Genomic DNA, 16,471 nt, shown 5'->3' with positions numbered 1-16,471 from the left:
GAACGCCGTTAGCTTCCACATCATTAAAATACAACTTTTGTATAAATTGTGTAGCTTAGGATAGCTTTAGTTTTAGTATATTCTTGGTAACATAGAAAGATAAACACTTTTTGAAATGACTGAATTTTCGGATCATATTGCAAAATTAAAAAATGGAAGATCCGTATAACAATTAATTAATTTATTTTATTCTAGATCAACCGTTATCAGCTATATCGCTTTGCAAACAGGGTTTAGAGGTATTTCCGAATGACGTTTCCATAATGACCGAGCTGGCCAGACTAACCGAGGCTTTAAACGAACCCCAGTCATCCGTGAAATATTACAGAAGCATCGTTATAGAGGACGCTATGAATACCGAAGCAATCGCCTGCATTGGAATGTACCATTTTTATAATAATCAGCCTGAACTGGCTCTCCGATACTACAGGTACCACGAGCCAACGTTACGTTTTGCTTTTCTTGTTTCTGTTTTGTTCAATCTTGCGATTTACTGTTTAAATTTATAATCTATGATGGTGAAGATACAGGGTGTGAGTGTCAGAAAGTAGGTATGCAACAACCAGAAAGATATATTCGATTGTAGAAAAAATCTTTGCAAGTGATAGACAATGATGAACATATTTCGTTCTGTTCTTCACAGTGTCATTATCTATAAATTTGAAACCTTTTTCGTTTCAAGAAAACACAACGTTTCGGTCAGAGGTACCACTAATCAGGGTTGTTAGGTAGTTTATGAAGCAAAAAATTACGCCAAAAACTACGCGTAGTTTTTTGTATTAACTGCGTTTTAAAATTTTAAAAACTACCTTCAAAAACTACACAACAACTACGTTAAAAACTACCTACAAAAATATAGTAAAACATAGACAATTTAGACAAAAAGCAAGCCAAATTCTTATCATGGAAGTTTGAAGTTATATATATTTGTATAAGTTAAACAACATCAGAAAAAGACAATTTTTTTTCAACAAAAGTGCATTTTCTACGAAATACAAAGTAACATTGAACACAAAATAAACTAAAAATTCTTATGGAGAAATTCTCCATAGACATTCTCCAGGAGAATATATGATTTTTTACATCTAAAGGCACAACTTCATAATCCCCCTCTTCCCAGAAGGTATGGAGACTGGAGACATCGACGTCTTCCAAGCATTTTTAACTACTAAGTATCAAAAATATCACATAATAAGGAACGAATTCACAAAATATAGATTTTTTATTTCTTTAAATTGATCAACAAACAAAGTTTTTAGGTTATGTTTTCACTGTTATTTAAAAAAACTACATTAGTTACATAAACTACACATTTACTACTCGACATTTAAAAAACTACTTGTGACATGTAGTAAATGTAGTTTATTAATTACTACGTGTAGTTTAACAACTCTGCCACCAGTGTTCGGAAAACTACATGTTACTTTTAAAAACTACATAAACTACATTACATGTAGTTAATGTAGGGTATGTAGAGGGTGTAGTTTATGTAACAAGGATGTAACCTATGTCAAATATCAAAGGTTTGAGGCGAGGTTATAATAAGTTGAAGCTTTAAAAACACATAATGAATTTAAGAAAACAGAAGAAATATGGCTTTAAATATAATATTTACATCATATTATCTCTATTACACCTCATACAAAGGAAATTATTCATAATATCAATACATAGTTTATTAACGTAGTTTTCATGTAGTTAATGAACGGGAAAAGACGTAGTTTTTGAAGAAAAACTACACGTAGTTAATCAGGTAAATTACGTCTTAATTAACTACTGCCGAACCCTGTCTGCCACTAATCTATAACTGATGGCGTTCTAATTGTCATTAGTTTTCTAACTACGTCTTGTCATGATCCCGTATTCATGCCATCGGTAAGTACTCTGATATCACAGATCACAGGTCTGCAAAAAATATTTTTTTCTCCAGCCCTGGTACCATTCCTGCAGATATAGTTCACGTTTTCTTCATCATCCAGAATTTTCGGGCAAACACCGCTCTCCTCTTTATTTTTATCATATTTTTATCACTTTTCGATAATAATATTAATTTTATGGATATGAATTTAATTTGAAGAGACGAAAATAATTATTTTAGCTGTAAACAATAATAAATAAAGATATCTACTTTATTTGGTGTTTGCTTACCATTTACACCCTGAGGTACAACTTTCTCGTCCCAAAAACTAGCAGTACTCCGCCAATATGCTTTTAAAAAATGTCTATACCTCTCTGTGGCGGATTCATCTCTCCAAAAATATCCTATGGTTATTTCGCCACTGTAATGGCATTATACCGTATGATCGAAAAAAAAACGGCGTCCAGTTGGCTTGGAAATGACGATCGATGACATTTCCCATATAATTTTACATATAAAATGACAGCGATCTTCATTTCATAGCCATCGTTGACGCCGTTTATTCGATCATACGGTATTAAGTTGAACTTCAAAGTTACCAATTACTACCTGATAACAATTACTTATTAGGTAAAACCAAAAAAATTCAAACTTTCTGTATGGTTATTTTTAATTTTTACGTTTATTATGTTTATTTATGTTATGTTCTTTAAAATCAAAGAAACGATTGCCATACATTACTTAACATCTATTGATGCATGAGCAATACATTTATTTTTATTAGATTGTATTAAAAACCTTCTTTTATTTTTCTTTTAGAGGCTATCGCTTCTTTCATTATAATTTTAATATTTATTCTTTGTTTTGCAGAAGAGTGTTATCTATGGGAGCTCATTCTCCTGAACTCTACAACAATCTAGGATTGTGCTGTCTTTATTCCCAACAACTAGACTTGACCTTGGCTTGTTTTCAAAGAGCTCTGGATTTAGCTACTGATCCATTAATAAAAGCTGATGTTTGGTATAATTTATCTTATGTCGCTATTGTAAGTATTCGTTGAGGTATAAAGATTATAATAAGTAAATAAAAGGATGTGCAAATTAAATAAAACCATATTCTTTTTAATTTATCAAATTAATTAATAGTTCTTGATGTTTTATGCACAATTTTGTACCTACCCTAATTAATTTATACAGGACGACTCTTAAATAAGTATAAAAATTTTGAGGAGTAATATATTTCGATCCCAGAAACACTATGAGATTTTTTTCGCGAAAAAAATTGAAAACTTAGATTTTTTTGAAAAATTTTTTGGATTTTTTTTTAATATTTAGTTAAAAAATTGGCGCCGGGAGGCACGTATAGCCGCCCATACTAAAATATGTTAATAAAAAGTTGGTAGGCACTTTTTTTAGTTTCAAAGTAAAGGAATTTTTTCAATTTTTTTTATCTCAAAAATTGCGACTTTGACTGATTTTGATGTTATTACAAATTTTGTTGCAAATATTATTCCTAATCTTAAATTGAAAACCGCGTTTCGCTAGCTACTGTAATTTTGGAGTTACGATTTTTTTAAATTTTAAACCCCCTCCCTTACTCCCTTACCTACCCCCCAACCCCACCAAAAACTAATGGCCAGATTCTCGGGTGCCACAGTATTTTTGTGCCAAATTTGGTTAAAATCGGTTTAGCGGTTTTTGAGTTATCGTGTTACAGACGGACAGACAGACGGACAGACATATGGACAGACAGACGGACAGACAGGTGGACAGACAGACACCATGAAAATATTTTGTATTTAGGTTATTTAAATGACCTAAATAACTCATTTTGAGTGAAATTAAAAAAACTTTTTTATCCCGATCTTAATAGCCTCCCATACCTATTGGTATGGTCGGTTAAAAACATAATATTTTCATAATATGGCAACATAGGTAGTATATTAAATTTACAAAAAAGGTAACCGAAAATAGAACCAACGGTTCTCAAAATTTAAGTAAAAAATCAGTCTTTTTTGAAATTTTCAAAGTAAAATATCTCGGTTATTTTGGACTTTGGAGAAAATATGTTTCTTTTATCAAGATCTACCAGCCCTAAAAATATTTGCACTTATTTAAGACTCACCCTGTATAATATGTGGTGAGGTAAATAAGTGTAATTTCCTCTTCAGAACCAAAAACATTAAACAGAAAAAATCTTAACTTTTGTTTGGATCTCTATAATATAGACTGCTAATGCCTGTCTACTTTATTGTTGGTCAATTTCTTTTAAAATTGATTAATAAAATTAAGCTAAAAATACTGAACATTACTATATACAGAACTAATGTTCCATATTTGTAATTTTACAAGCATATTTTATTTAATAGTGACATTAATAGTAAACGTTTGAAATTTAAATTTTATATGAATAGGTTTATGTGGGCAGTTACATTCATTAATTCATTAGGTATGCACGAGTTTTAGTAGTCGATGTTGCCAACTCAGGCTGTGAACCGAGAAAATCGATTTTGTTGATATTTATATGCGTTCATAAGATGTTTTTAACAGTTTTATTCGAACCTTCAATCTAAAATGTTAAAGTTTCAATAAGGTTAATACAACACTTGATTTATTTCAAATAAAGCAATTTAAATGTCTTGATAATAATTCAAATACACCAACTAAATATTTCAATTATCTAATAATATGTATACTTAAAGTACTATAATGATCACAGCCTTAATTTAGTACAAGCTGTTGTGACCTATTACACACAGATTCAAAATATTTGCATCATCAAAAACTTCCTTTCATCAAGACTAATTAAATTATAATTTTTATTGAAAAAACTTTACTTATTTCTTTATTTATTTTATTTTTATTACATAAAAGTGAATTCTTATAAAAAATAAAGCAAAGTAATTTTTGTTTAAAAAGCAAGCGACGAATCTCTAATCATGGGTATTTCCACTACGTGAAGTACTGCAAGCCTACTGCTTTCCACTACGTGAAGTACTCTCATTCTTTTTGAGTATCAAGTACAAGTTCTTGTAGACCATCGTAAAGTTGAATCATAAAGCTTTATGATTCATCATCATCATCATTGCCAGTTTTTTCAACCATTTCCAATTATGGTGTAGCTTCCCTCACATATTTAGATACTCTCTTTGTAGTTGGGCTCATTGTTGTCTATTGTGGGCTATGAGGCCCCAAGTTATTATATATATCCCTGCTAATTTTCTAATATCATGGTCCCACCTCAGGGTTGGTTATCTTCTAGGTCTTTTAATTCCTCATGGGTACCATGATGTAATTTTTGTGGTCCATTTGTTGTCCGTCTTTCTTGCCAGGTATCCTGTTCATTACCACTTGAGGGATTTCATTCTGTGAATGACATCTATTACCTGGATCTTTTGTCGGTATCCATTCTCTTATTTTGCGGTGTTTCTCGGTTATTCCCAGCATATTTCGTTTCATTGAGCGTTGTGCGACCTGCAGTTTCCTTATAATGTCCGTTTTAATTGTCCAGGTTTCACAAGCATAGGTTATGACTGGTAGTAGTGGTAGTACACATTCTTCTTCTTATCACGCCCTCTCCTGCCGAAGGTTGGCGATCGAAATGGCAATTGTGGCTCTGGAAACTGCAGCCCGGAAGATCTCCGCAGACGAGCGTTCAAATCATCTCCTTAAATCTTTTAGCCATGAGTTCTGGCGTTTTGCTACTGATCTTTTCCCTTGCACTTTGCCCTCTATTATGAGGTGCAGTATTTTGTACCTATCACCTCTCATCACATGACCCAGGTATTGCATTTTTTTCCTTGATTGTGTTCAGTATCTCTTTTTGTTTATGCATGCGCTGGAGACTTCATCGTTGGTGATCCTTTGTACCCATGAGATTCGCAGCATCCGTCTGTACACATACATATTTTCTTTTCGGTCTGTGAATTTAGTGTCCAGCTCTCACATCCATAGAGTAACACAAAGAAGACGTAGCATCTGGCCATTCGTGTTCTGAATTCCGCACGATTCCGCATGATTTTATACTCAAGAAGATTTTTCTCGCTTGCTCAATTCTTGAAAATATTTCTCTTTTCGGGTCGCACTGACTATTGATGTTAGCTCCTAAATACTTTATTGAGGTCACTTGTTCGATTGGTTGACCCTTGACACGCAGGTGTGCGTTTATTGGAGTCTTAGGGTACACTCACACGGACGACTTTACAACGACTTTTGAAATACAAAAATGTGGTCGCCTCTGGAGAGTAACGATTTTAAATGGAAATCCGGTGAAGCTCTGACACGGGCGACAAACTGCAGTCGGTTTCGGCGACTGTCGCCTGTCGCCGTGCGTGGTCGATACCGTCCACAAAATTGTCGCCCGCCCGTAGTGAATCCAACTCACACGGACGTTTTTCCGACGACGGCGACGCGACAACAACAACACAACTGAACCAGATGATGACCAGACCGACTTTTATTATAGTAAATTATATTATAGTATCTTATCTATATGATACCGACTCCAGTCATACCTTTGCAGTACTTTTGCATTACCTCTGTTGCCTGCGTGTTGCACGCTTCTTCTTAGAAAATGGATGAAGATTTCGACACGGAACTCTTTATAGAGGAAATCCGCCTTCTTCCTTGAATTTGGGTCTATACAAAAGATACATACAGCAATAGAATTGAAAAATCTAAGGCATGATTGAAGACATTGTGCACTAAATTTTATAACAATTTTGAAGATAAAGAAAAAAAAGAGAAAAGCGAGTGTGATAGGTGTGTTTTATTTAATATTTTTATTCATTACAATAATTCAGATTTAGCATTATTATTCAAATTATAATTTGTAATAGGTTAGGTATAGTTAACAGGCTGATTTTGAAACACTCGGGTAACGGGGCTTTCGGTCAAGGTAATACAACTAAATTTTTATTGCAGCCCTAAAATAAATTGTTTATACCTTTATAAAATATTTTGATTTAAACAGCGCGTCGTTTCCGGTTTGTAATGCAATTTTTATATATCTTCAATCAAAGTAATCAAAGTAATTAAAGAATTTTTCATCACACATTCTTAACACCGGATAAAGTTTTTGGAACTGGCTTTCATTTTTATGTTCTATTATTGGATGAATCCAATAAATTCTTTTCCTGCTGTTTCGCCTTCTTTTTCGAAGCAAAAGCCACAACAGTGCTTCTTCTTCAAAATTCATTTTTGACTGAATCAAAAATTTAGTTGTGGTTCGGGTGTCGTCCATCAACTCACACGGGCGACTTCTCGACGACATTTTTGTCGCGCAGTTGTGGTTGTAACGTCGTCGATAGCTGCGACAGCTTAAACACCGGTTTGTCGTTGGAAAGTGGTCCGTGTGAGCGAAGCCTTAGAAAAGACCAAAAGTTTGGTCTTGGAGACATTGAGATGCAGTCCAAACATCTCACTATAGTACACATTGGTCGAATGTTTTCTTCTTTAGATAAAGTGACATTCTAGATTTGAATATGATTGAGTTTCTTCCATAAATACTCCATGCTAACTTAATTTTTCAGTTGATTCCTGGTAGTAGAGATTCCGATCTGTGTATTAGTTGTTCCAAATATAGGTATGTATTCTTCTATTATTTCCAGTTTTGTGTTATTTATTAGAATGTCTTTATTAGTAGAAGCTTTATGATTATTAAAGCTTTAATATTTAATTTTTATTTAATTTCCTATAAGAACTGTCGTTCTGTCATTGTCTAATAGTACCCGCATTCTGTTTGGAGTTCCAAGAAATTTTGTAAAATGTAAGTACTTACAGTAATATTTGATATTTCCTATTTTATATATACATACCGAGTGCGTCTCAAAAGTGTCTCACCCCTATAACTTTTCTAGATAAAAAAACGAGATTTGGTATGTATATATGACATAAATTAGGATTGACTGACGTATTTAATTGTTTTTGGTCACGTCCTGTTTCACCGGAAATGACTACAACTTTTGATTTTTAAACGGCACCCTCGGTATTTTTTACTTTATTCGATAGAAAATGACATTCTGAATAGAATGACATATCATATGTCAACTTATGACATTTTCGCATATGGTTTATTTGAAATTATAACACAGTTTAAAGAATATAAATATGTCAGTTGACCTACTCTTCGCCCGTATCAAATTTCCTCCCGCCGCTCCCCGCCTGTCTTGTAGACTTGGGTCAGTCTACATCCGTTGCTCGACGTATACACAGCGTTTCAAGTTTATTTTAGTTTTGTTTTCGGTCCGACGCATAGGGTGAACCAAAAATAGTGTTTTAGTTGTTTTGTTCGAATTGCGAATAAAATGTCTATTAGAAATATTTGTGCAGTGGATGGTTGTGAAAGTAGAATGACTGACAATATATCGTTCTTTAGGTGCCCAAAAGATGAAGGAAGGTATGTGTTTACATAGTATAGGATATTAAGTATATAATAATTAAAGTATTAGACATATTAAATATATTATAATTATGGAAACCTAACTATGAATAAATGGTTTTAAAAATATACATATAAATTAAGAAAAGATTTTACTCGAAATATGCACAAAATATTTATTTTTAACAATTAGTTTATTATTTTAGTAGATATTTTAGAATAGTACCTAGTAGATACTTTACTATTATGTTTTGGATTTTGCAGTATTTACCGGTTTGCAAAGTGCATATTAAATTATTATTTAAGATATTTGCATTTTTTTAAATAGCATGTTTTACTTTTTAGATGTTTGTATTTAACTTTTTAACTACCTACATGGAAAGTCCAAATTTTATCGTCAGGTAATAAAAATACGTGCATACAACTTCTTCTGCTATTGACAAGGTTTTTAGAGTTTTTACTAAATTTTATGTAACAGTAAATATAACAATTGACGAGCACATGGGAAAAACGATGAGTATCCAGAAATGATAAATGTTCAGGAAACCGTGTTTTTTAGTATCCGAGTTTATATCGTTTTTCCCATTTTTAAATGCCTGTTTCTATGTGGCCGTTATCGATATTCCCGTTTATTTAGGTACCAAAAGGTGTAGGTCTTTGGTACTTTCATTATTTTCCCGTGTGCTCTTCAATTAGTAGTAAATACTGTAATAAATTATATTTGCATATTTCTTAAGTTCTAGCATGTTTTGCTTTTTGCTAATTAGCTAAATTTATTAAAAGGTTATAAAAAGTACTTGGATACAACTTGTCATACCATAGTCATTTTTTTTAGTTTTTACTAAATTAATTATCGAACAGTAAAATTTATTACACAATTAACTACTAACAGTCATAATTACTGTTCATGATAATCATACAATTTAGAAAAAATTCAAAAAAAATTGACAATGGCAACACAAGTTGTATGCAAAGGTACTTTTATTACCTTACGATAAAATACGATAAAATTTAGGCTTTCCGGGTAGGTAATTAAAGTAAAATGCAAACATCTATAAAGCAAAATATGCTATAATTTAAGAAATATGCAAATTATTGTTATATATATTAAAAAAAATAACTTATTATATTTATTTAGTATACATTTTTCATATGGGGTTTCCATAATAATTATTAATAATAATTACCCTATTAACAATTCCATATTACAAAGAATTAGGATAGAATAATATATCTAATATTTTAATATTAATGTAGGTATATTTAATACTAAATACTAATAAATATTGATCCATTATTAAAGACGCCTAAAATAACAATAGAATTCCTTAGAGTAGCCAACTGATATATTTATATTCTTTAAACTGTGATTATAACTTGCGGTTTGTAACGAAAATTTGCTCGAAATACCAAGTGTGTGGTATCAGATTATTCGTAAAAAATGCTTTTTCCAAATATGCTAATGAGCCACCATCGTTCTATTTGAAAAAATTTAGATATGACTAAAAATACGATTTGAGCATTTTCTAACTGACCAGGACAAGACACTAAAAACATTAGACGATCAAATCTATTTTTCCAAGGCTCCTTGATTAACAATTAGTGTTTTTAACATAGTCAAGACACTCTAGATTGAATTTTAGAATACGATTTTTTATTAAACGAGAATGTCAAAAGTTGACATACGATATGTCATTTTCTATCGAATAAAGTAAAAAAATACCGAGGGTGCCATTTAAAAATCAAAAGTTGTAGACATTTTCGGTGAAACAGGAAGTGACCAAAAACAATTGAATACGTCAATCAATCCTAATTTATGTCATATACTAACATACCAGATAAAAATCTGAAAAAATAAAAAAGTTATAGGGGTGAGCCACTTTTGAGACGCATCCGGTATATATATAAATTTTATATGGTGAAATTTCACTTTAGAGACATATATGAGATTTATATCCTTGCATTAGGTAATTTGATATACCAGTTTTAGAATTTGTTGGAAAACGCTAAATCTATGAAATACATTGCCACCTGAACTGATGGCAACATTGCTAGTTTAATAAATATCCCGAGGTAGATACATTAGTCTGGGATATAATAGGTAGATAGTTACGAGACATTACCAGACAAAATTAAAAATTAATTCAGGTTATATTAATATTTATAACGAAACTCAATCCCAACTCGAATCATCTGAGCGTTTTTTTATAATTTAAATTCCACGCCCTCATTGTTAAGGTGCGAGGGTGTAGCTTTAAGGTTTTAAATAAAATATTTAACGTTGCATTCGCTTTACGTCTCAGACAATATCTTAATTAGTATACTGCCTACGTAGTTGTGGTCACTTAACTTTATGAAACCGAAATATTTTGGTAATTTTAATTCTTTGTTTTATCTGATGTAAATATCGTCGCTAACATAACAACGTAGAGTTTTCTGTTCTATAAAAATATGTACCTTGGTTTGGTTTTGTAATTCAATTTACCTAGCAGAATAGAATGAAGAATGAGTGGAAGGGGTGTTAATCACCGCGATCTTAAAGAGCTATTTTGTCCCCCTTTATTGACCTATAAATCATGATACAATCTATAACTCATCATACATGGGCGTCGTCCTGTTGTAGGGGGGACAGGGTATTACCCATCCTCCTCTGACAACAACTATTTATCATCCAAGAAGTGGACATCTACCTCCTACCAGGGTAGACACCCTTCCACGGTTGGGGTTTAGCCATTTAGCCAGGTGGATGACACTTCTTATGGGAGAACTGGCAATGGTTGAAAACTTGACTACAAGCGATTTTCTAGGAATCTTCCTTACCGATAAATTATTGACAAGAGTGACAGATAAAGCCTTGACGTTCTTTCAGTATTCCAGTTCATCTCTTTTTCTTTCTAAAGTGTGCGTTGAAAGGAGACAAAAACAATTTTTGGTGACCCATAATTTGTTATTCGCACACCACTTTTCTCCTTGTCGGGTCGTTGACGTTGACTTGTCGCCATTTTATTTCTTTTGTTTACACGCTGCATTTTGCTTTGCAAATTTAATACATAAATTATTTAGGCAAATATAGGTTTTTAATAAAACTCCTCGGACTAACGTGTAGGTAAGTGTTGATAATTTTTTTTTTCATCTTAACATGCTCATTGTCGTTCTGATTTTAGGTGACAGAAAAGGATCATCAAATCAAATTGAATTTAATATTTTCCTTCCTAAATATCAACGAGATGAGCCATCGGAAGAAAGGGACCATAGTACAAAACAGAAAGGTGATCTTTTTTCTTTCCACTTCGGATATTGAAATTATTATATACTGTAGTCGTGTTCGGCATTATGCTCTGAGAAATATAGATAAACAAAGAACAACAGATATAAAGCATCCCAGAGGAAAAGAGAGGCAATGCCTGTATGTACTCTCTCTGATATTTGTGAAAGTTACAGCAAGTTACCAGTTGTAAATGTCATCTTTTTGATCGACCTGAAAACTTCGAGCCTGCTTCGAGCAAAAAGATGACACTTTCAACAATACCCTGACAGATATCAGAGACGATACAGGTTTTTCCTCTCTTTTCCCCTGGAATACTTTTAATTTATTATTCTTTGTTTATCTAGATTTCTCAGAGCACTATGAACGAACTCAGCTTGTATGTTTGAAATAATCGTCCAGTTGGCTTAAAAATGATGATCGAAGACATTTCCCATATACTTTTACTTTCAAAATTATGATATATCTTTTATTTTTAAGCCATCTATGACGCCATTTTTTTCAGTTTTGTTATAATTAATTTTGTCTCTTGATCTACTTGTAACATTATTTTTTTAATTTTATTAATTTATTGTGGTGAAATTAATTTCTGTTGTATATTTGATATTGATATTAAACATATTTTTAAAAAATGGTGTATTTTTTGTGTTTTTGTGTATGTCATAATTAAAAATAAATGAAGAAATAAAAATTTTTATTTTTTTAAACTTCCCGCCATGCGTGACAATTTAGTCCGTAGTTCCTACAAGCGAAATTGGGGGCGCTAGTAGCAGTAGACTTGTCAACAGTGTCAAATTTAAACGTCAATTTCACTTTCCAATATTTAGCAAGGCGCTCGCACTTCTTCTTGTGTCAGTGTTTTGTGCATTTAACCCTCCGTGTCCTTCACAGTCGGGGAGCTTGTCTCCGGCTCAGGTACCCTTGATGTGGAAGCTGGAGGATCTGTCTCCATTTTCTCCACCTTTTTAACTTGGTCTCTCCTTATACCTTGGATCCCGATGTAACCTTAGGGCAGATTTTTTATAGAAATATGTACAGGGTGGGTCAAATTGGACGCTTTTAAAGGGAAACGTCCTTTTCTATAGGAGATAGACGAAAACTAATACCGGTGTCTGGAGCTCAATTTTTATGAAAAACATGATGGTGAAAACCGCACATCGATATCTGTTACCGTTTCAGAGTCACGGGGTGTTTTTCAAAAATGTACATTTTTAACAAACCGCTGTAACTTTTTTACTATGGAAAGTTTTGGATTTTTATGAAAACATTTCCAAAGCACCTTTTTACGTAGAATTCAATGGTTTAAGTATAATTTTTTTAAATTAATAATTTAAGAGTTATCAACAAAAAACATATTTTTGATTTGGGACACACTGTATATTTTTAATTAACTAAAAAAGACTTAAAATTACCTTTCTAAAAATACAGCACACTTGATATTTTGTTATAGTCCCCTTCAAAATAAAGAATTTTTAAAAGTTCGCCATTTTTAACTAGTAGATTTTGGACTTGTCCCTAATGGAACTCGAAAATATATTTTTCTAGCAAGACGAGGCTGAAGTTTTTTGCAAATTTTTGCAACCAATTTCGAGAATAATTGAATAGAGTTAAGCCGGGGGTCTTAACGCCTATGGATTTTTATCTTTGCACAAGAATAAAGGTTCTTATTTTTAAATTGCCTGTATAATCTAAACAAGAATTAGAAGTACTTAGCGGTTATGCGAGGGTATCTTTCACCCCCACTGAGTTAATAAATTCCGCAAGAAATGTTCAAAAACGGTCCCGTCTGTCCATGTCCAAGATGGTTGACATGTCGAACACCTGTAGCAAAATGTCATTTTTGGTTTGCTATTTATTTTTATTGTTATTAGATATAGTTTAAATGTGTTGATTTTGTTAAATATCGTATAAATTGTTTTAAAACTTTATATCTCAAAGAGGAATCGAGCAAAATATAAAGTATGCTATATTTTTGGAAAGGTAATTTTAAATTCTTTTCAATTAATTAAAAATATACAGGGTTTGCCATATAAAAAATCAAATTTTCTGTTGATAATTCTTAAATTATTAATTAAAAAAAACTTATACTTAAACCATGAAATTCTCCGTAAAAAGTTGCTTTCATAAAAATACAAAATTTTCCATGACAAAGAAGTTACAGCAAAAATTCACATTTTTGAAAAACACCCCGTGATTCCGAAACGGTAACACATATCGATGTGCGGTTTTCACCATCATGTTTTTGAAAAAAATTGAACTCCAGACAACTATATTAGTCTCTATATCCTATAGAAAAACGTGTTTCCCTTTAAAAGCGTCCAATTTGGCCCACTCTGTACCTTGGTTTGATTTTGTAATTCGATTTCCCTAGTAGAGTTAATACTAGCGATGGGAACTATCGAATGAATTAGACTATCGAATGGTTAATGAATGAATGATTTCAACTATCGAATGGTTTTATTCGAATAAAATCATTCATTCATTTGTATACTAAAGCATATGTGACAACCTCGCCGTGCGACTAAATACAATTAGAGAGAACTTACAATTAATTTTAAAAATACATATTTGTATTTTAGATGTTTTAATAATATGAATTAGTTGAACTTAATAATCATATTTAAGTAATGTGGTTGTATAATAATATTTAAGTAAATGGTTATCGAACTCAAACTATGGGGTGAGAAAATTAAAATGAAAGTTTTACACGTGCCAATTTAAAAAAAAAGTTAACGATGTTTATATTTTGTTTATGCTAATTCTTTTACATGTAGTTTTTTGCGAAGAAAAAATATTTCATTTATTTTTTAAAGTAAATGCCAGTAAAAGTAAATATAATTTTTAAATAGTAATATAAAGCACCTAATATAAATAATTTTGATTTCTAATTTTTTATTTATATTTTCCTTACATTACACTGCATGCTTAGAAAATTAATAAATGTTTATATTTCATGATTTTAAAATTTGTTGTTAATATAACAAATTAGTTCTGTAATTATTATTATTTAATAAACCACCGTTGCCAAAAAATTTAGAGACTATATTATTTTTAAATAGGATCTAATATAAATAATTTTGACATCTAATTTGTTGTTTATATTTTGCTACTACTTAAAAGAAAATATTTATATTAAATGATTTTAAATTTTGTTGTTAATAGGTATAACAAATTATTATTGTTATTATTATTTATTAAACCAGTCTTTGCTAAAAAACATTAAAAATAATTTTCCTACATCCAAAATAACAAGTATTATTGCAGTGTAACAACAGAATATTAATAAAAAAAATGCAGAATAGATAGTATGTCTTTATATTCCCTAATTAACTAAAGCCAAACAATAATATTCTTTGCTAATATCAACTAATACCAAAATATGGCAACAGCGCCTTTCATAATGTATTTTCTGTGTAAATACTAGCACCTCAATAAAAAAATAATGTGTCCTTATCTATATCTGACTCCGCAAAAAATCAAAGATGCCGGCTTCTTTCATAGCATTGCCACCGACCGCTGTCGGGTTTCTCGGAAAGAAACCTACGTCGCCGGGCGACAACTAAAATTCAGTTAATATTTTATTATAATCGATCCTGACGAATGAATGAATTTTATAAATGAATGGTTTTTGCTGCCGAATTACTAGAATACAATATTTCAAGGCAGATGACGGATCTATTCGATAATTTTTATTCGAATAGTTTTCAACGAATGTTTTCTTACTAACTATCGAATTATTCGAATGAATTGCAACTATCGAATGTTTCGATAGTATTCATTCGATAGTTCCCACTACTAGTTAATACCTATTAAGGCCATATTACTGCATCTAAAATGCGAAAAAAGTTATGAAGTTTTGTGTCTACTTTACTACCTTTCTTCGAAAATAATATCTCCTGTAAATTAATATCTGATTGTTCTTTGATATTTCATTCAAACTGTCTTTGTTATTAGTTAATTTTTATTTTTATAGGCAGCGGGAGATATTGGGTTGGCCATACAATGTTTAAACTTATGCTTGGTTGCCGATCCGACCCACGCAAGTGCATTCAACAATTTGGCGGTTTTGCATCACCGTAGTGGAAAACCGCATCTGGCCAAGGCCTACTTCACGTCTGCTAGAGAACATCAGCCAGAGCTGCCCGAGCCCGGTATAAATCTGGAGGTTTTGCAGGATGCCTGATTTTTATGACTAAACCGTTAAAAAAGAAAATATATTAAGTTTTAGTTAATAACTTACTTATGTTACTATTTAATTAGAATATAAAGTGATTTCATAAAATCCATTATAAATTTTAATGTATTTTTTTTATTAGAAATATAAACCAAAGTATCTAGAGTATTTTTCGTCTACCTAGAATATTTTCCCAAGTGCTTAATACTTCACAATAATAAATAATAATATTTACACCTTCACAATTAATGAAACAGAGATTTAATAAAACATTTTATTTCCTTTTATATAAATAAAATACGTACCTATAATATTTTAGAAATTAAAAAGGTGTTAAAGATCTTTACACCCCTTAAGGTACGCGCACACTGACCAGAGCCGCACGCGCTGCGCCGCATCGACCGAAGAAAAATATTGTTTGCGTTACTTTCAATGAGGTTTGCACTAGTAGTGGGAACTATCGAATGAATACTATCGAAACATTCGATAGTTGCAATTCATTCGAATAATTCGATAGTTAGTAAGAAAACATTCGTTGAAAACTATTCGAATAAAAATTATCGAATAGATCCGTCATCTGCCTTGAAATATTGTATTCTAGTAATTCGGCAGCAAAAACCATTCATTTATAAAATTCATTCATTTATAAAATTCATTCATTTATAAAATTCATTCATTTATGAAATTCATTTATTCGTCAGGATCGATTATAATAAAATATTAACTGAATTTTAGTTGTCGCCCGGCGACGTAGGTTTTTTCCGAGAAAGCGGTCGGTGGCAATGCTATGAAAGAA

The 16,471-nt window shown here is 31.6% G+C and overlaps 1 protein-coding gene across 1 annotated transcript in view; it reads left to right on the top strand.

Moving 5' to 3' along the window:
• Positions 1-15,837, top strand: part of LOC115880244 (tetratricopeptide repeat protein 8) — a 32,696-nt gene extending 16,859 nt beyond the window's left edge. The window contains exons 6-8 of the mRNA XM_030897415.1: positions 196-430; positions 2,729-2,903; positions 15,475-15,837. Coding sequence (XP_030753275.1) covers positions 196-430; positions 2,729-2,903; positions 15,475-15,684 — 620 coding nt within the window. The 3' untranslated portion in view covers positions 15,685-15,837. The remainder of the gene's footprint in view (positions 1-195; positions 431-2,728; positions 2,904-15,474) is intronic.
• The last annotated feature ends 634 nt before the right edge of the window (positions 15,838-16,471 follow it).

The sequence above is a fragment of the Sitophilus oryzae genome, unplaced genomic scaffold, assembly GCF_002938485.1.
Source record: "Sitophilus oryzae breed Bouriz unplaced genomic scaffold, Soryzae_2.0 scaffold_1620_pilon_pilon, whole genome shotgun sequence".
NCBI classification, from domain to species: Eukaryota; Metazoa; Arthropoda; class Insecta; order Coleoptera; family Curculionidae; genus Sitophilus; species Sitophilus oryzae.
This window is presented reverse-complemented; position numbering and strand designations above follow the sequence as displayed.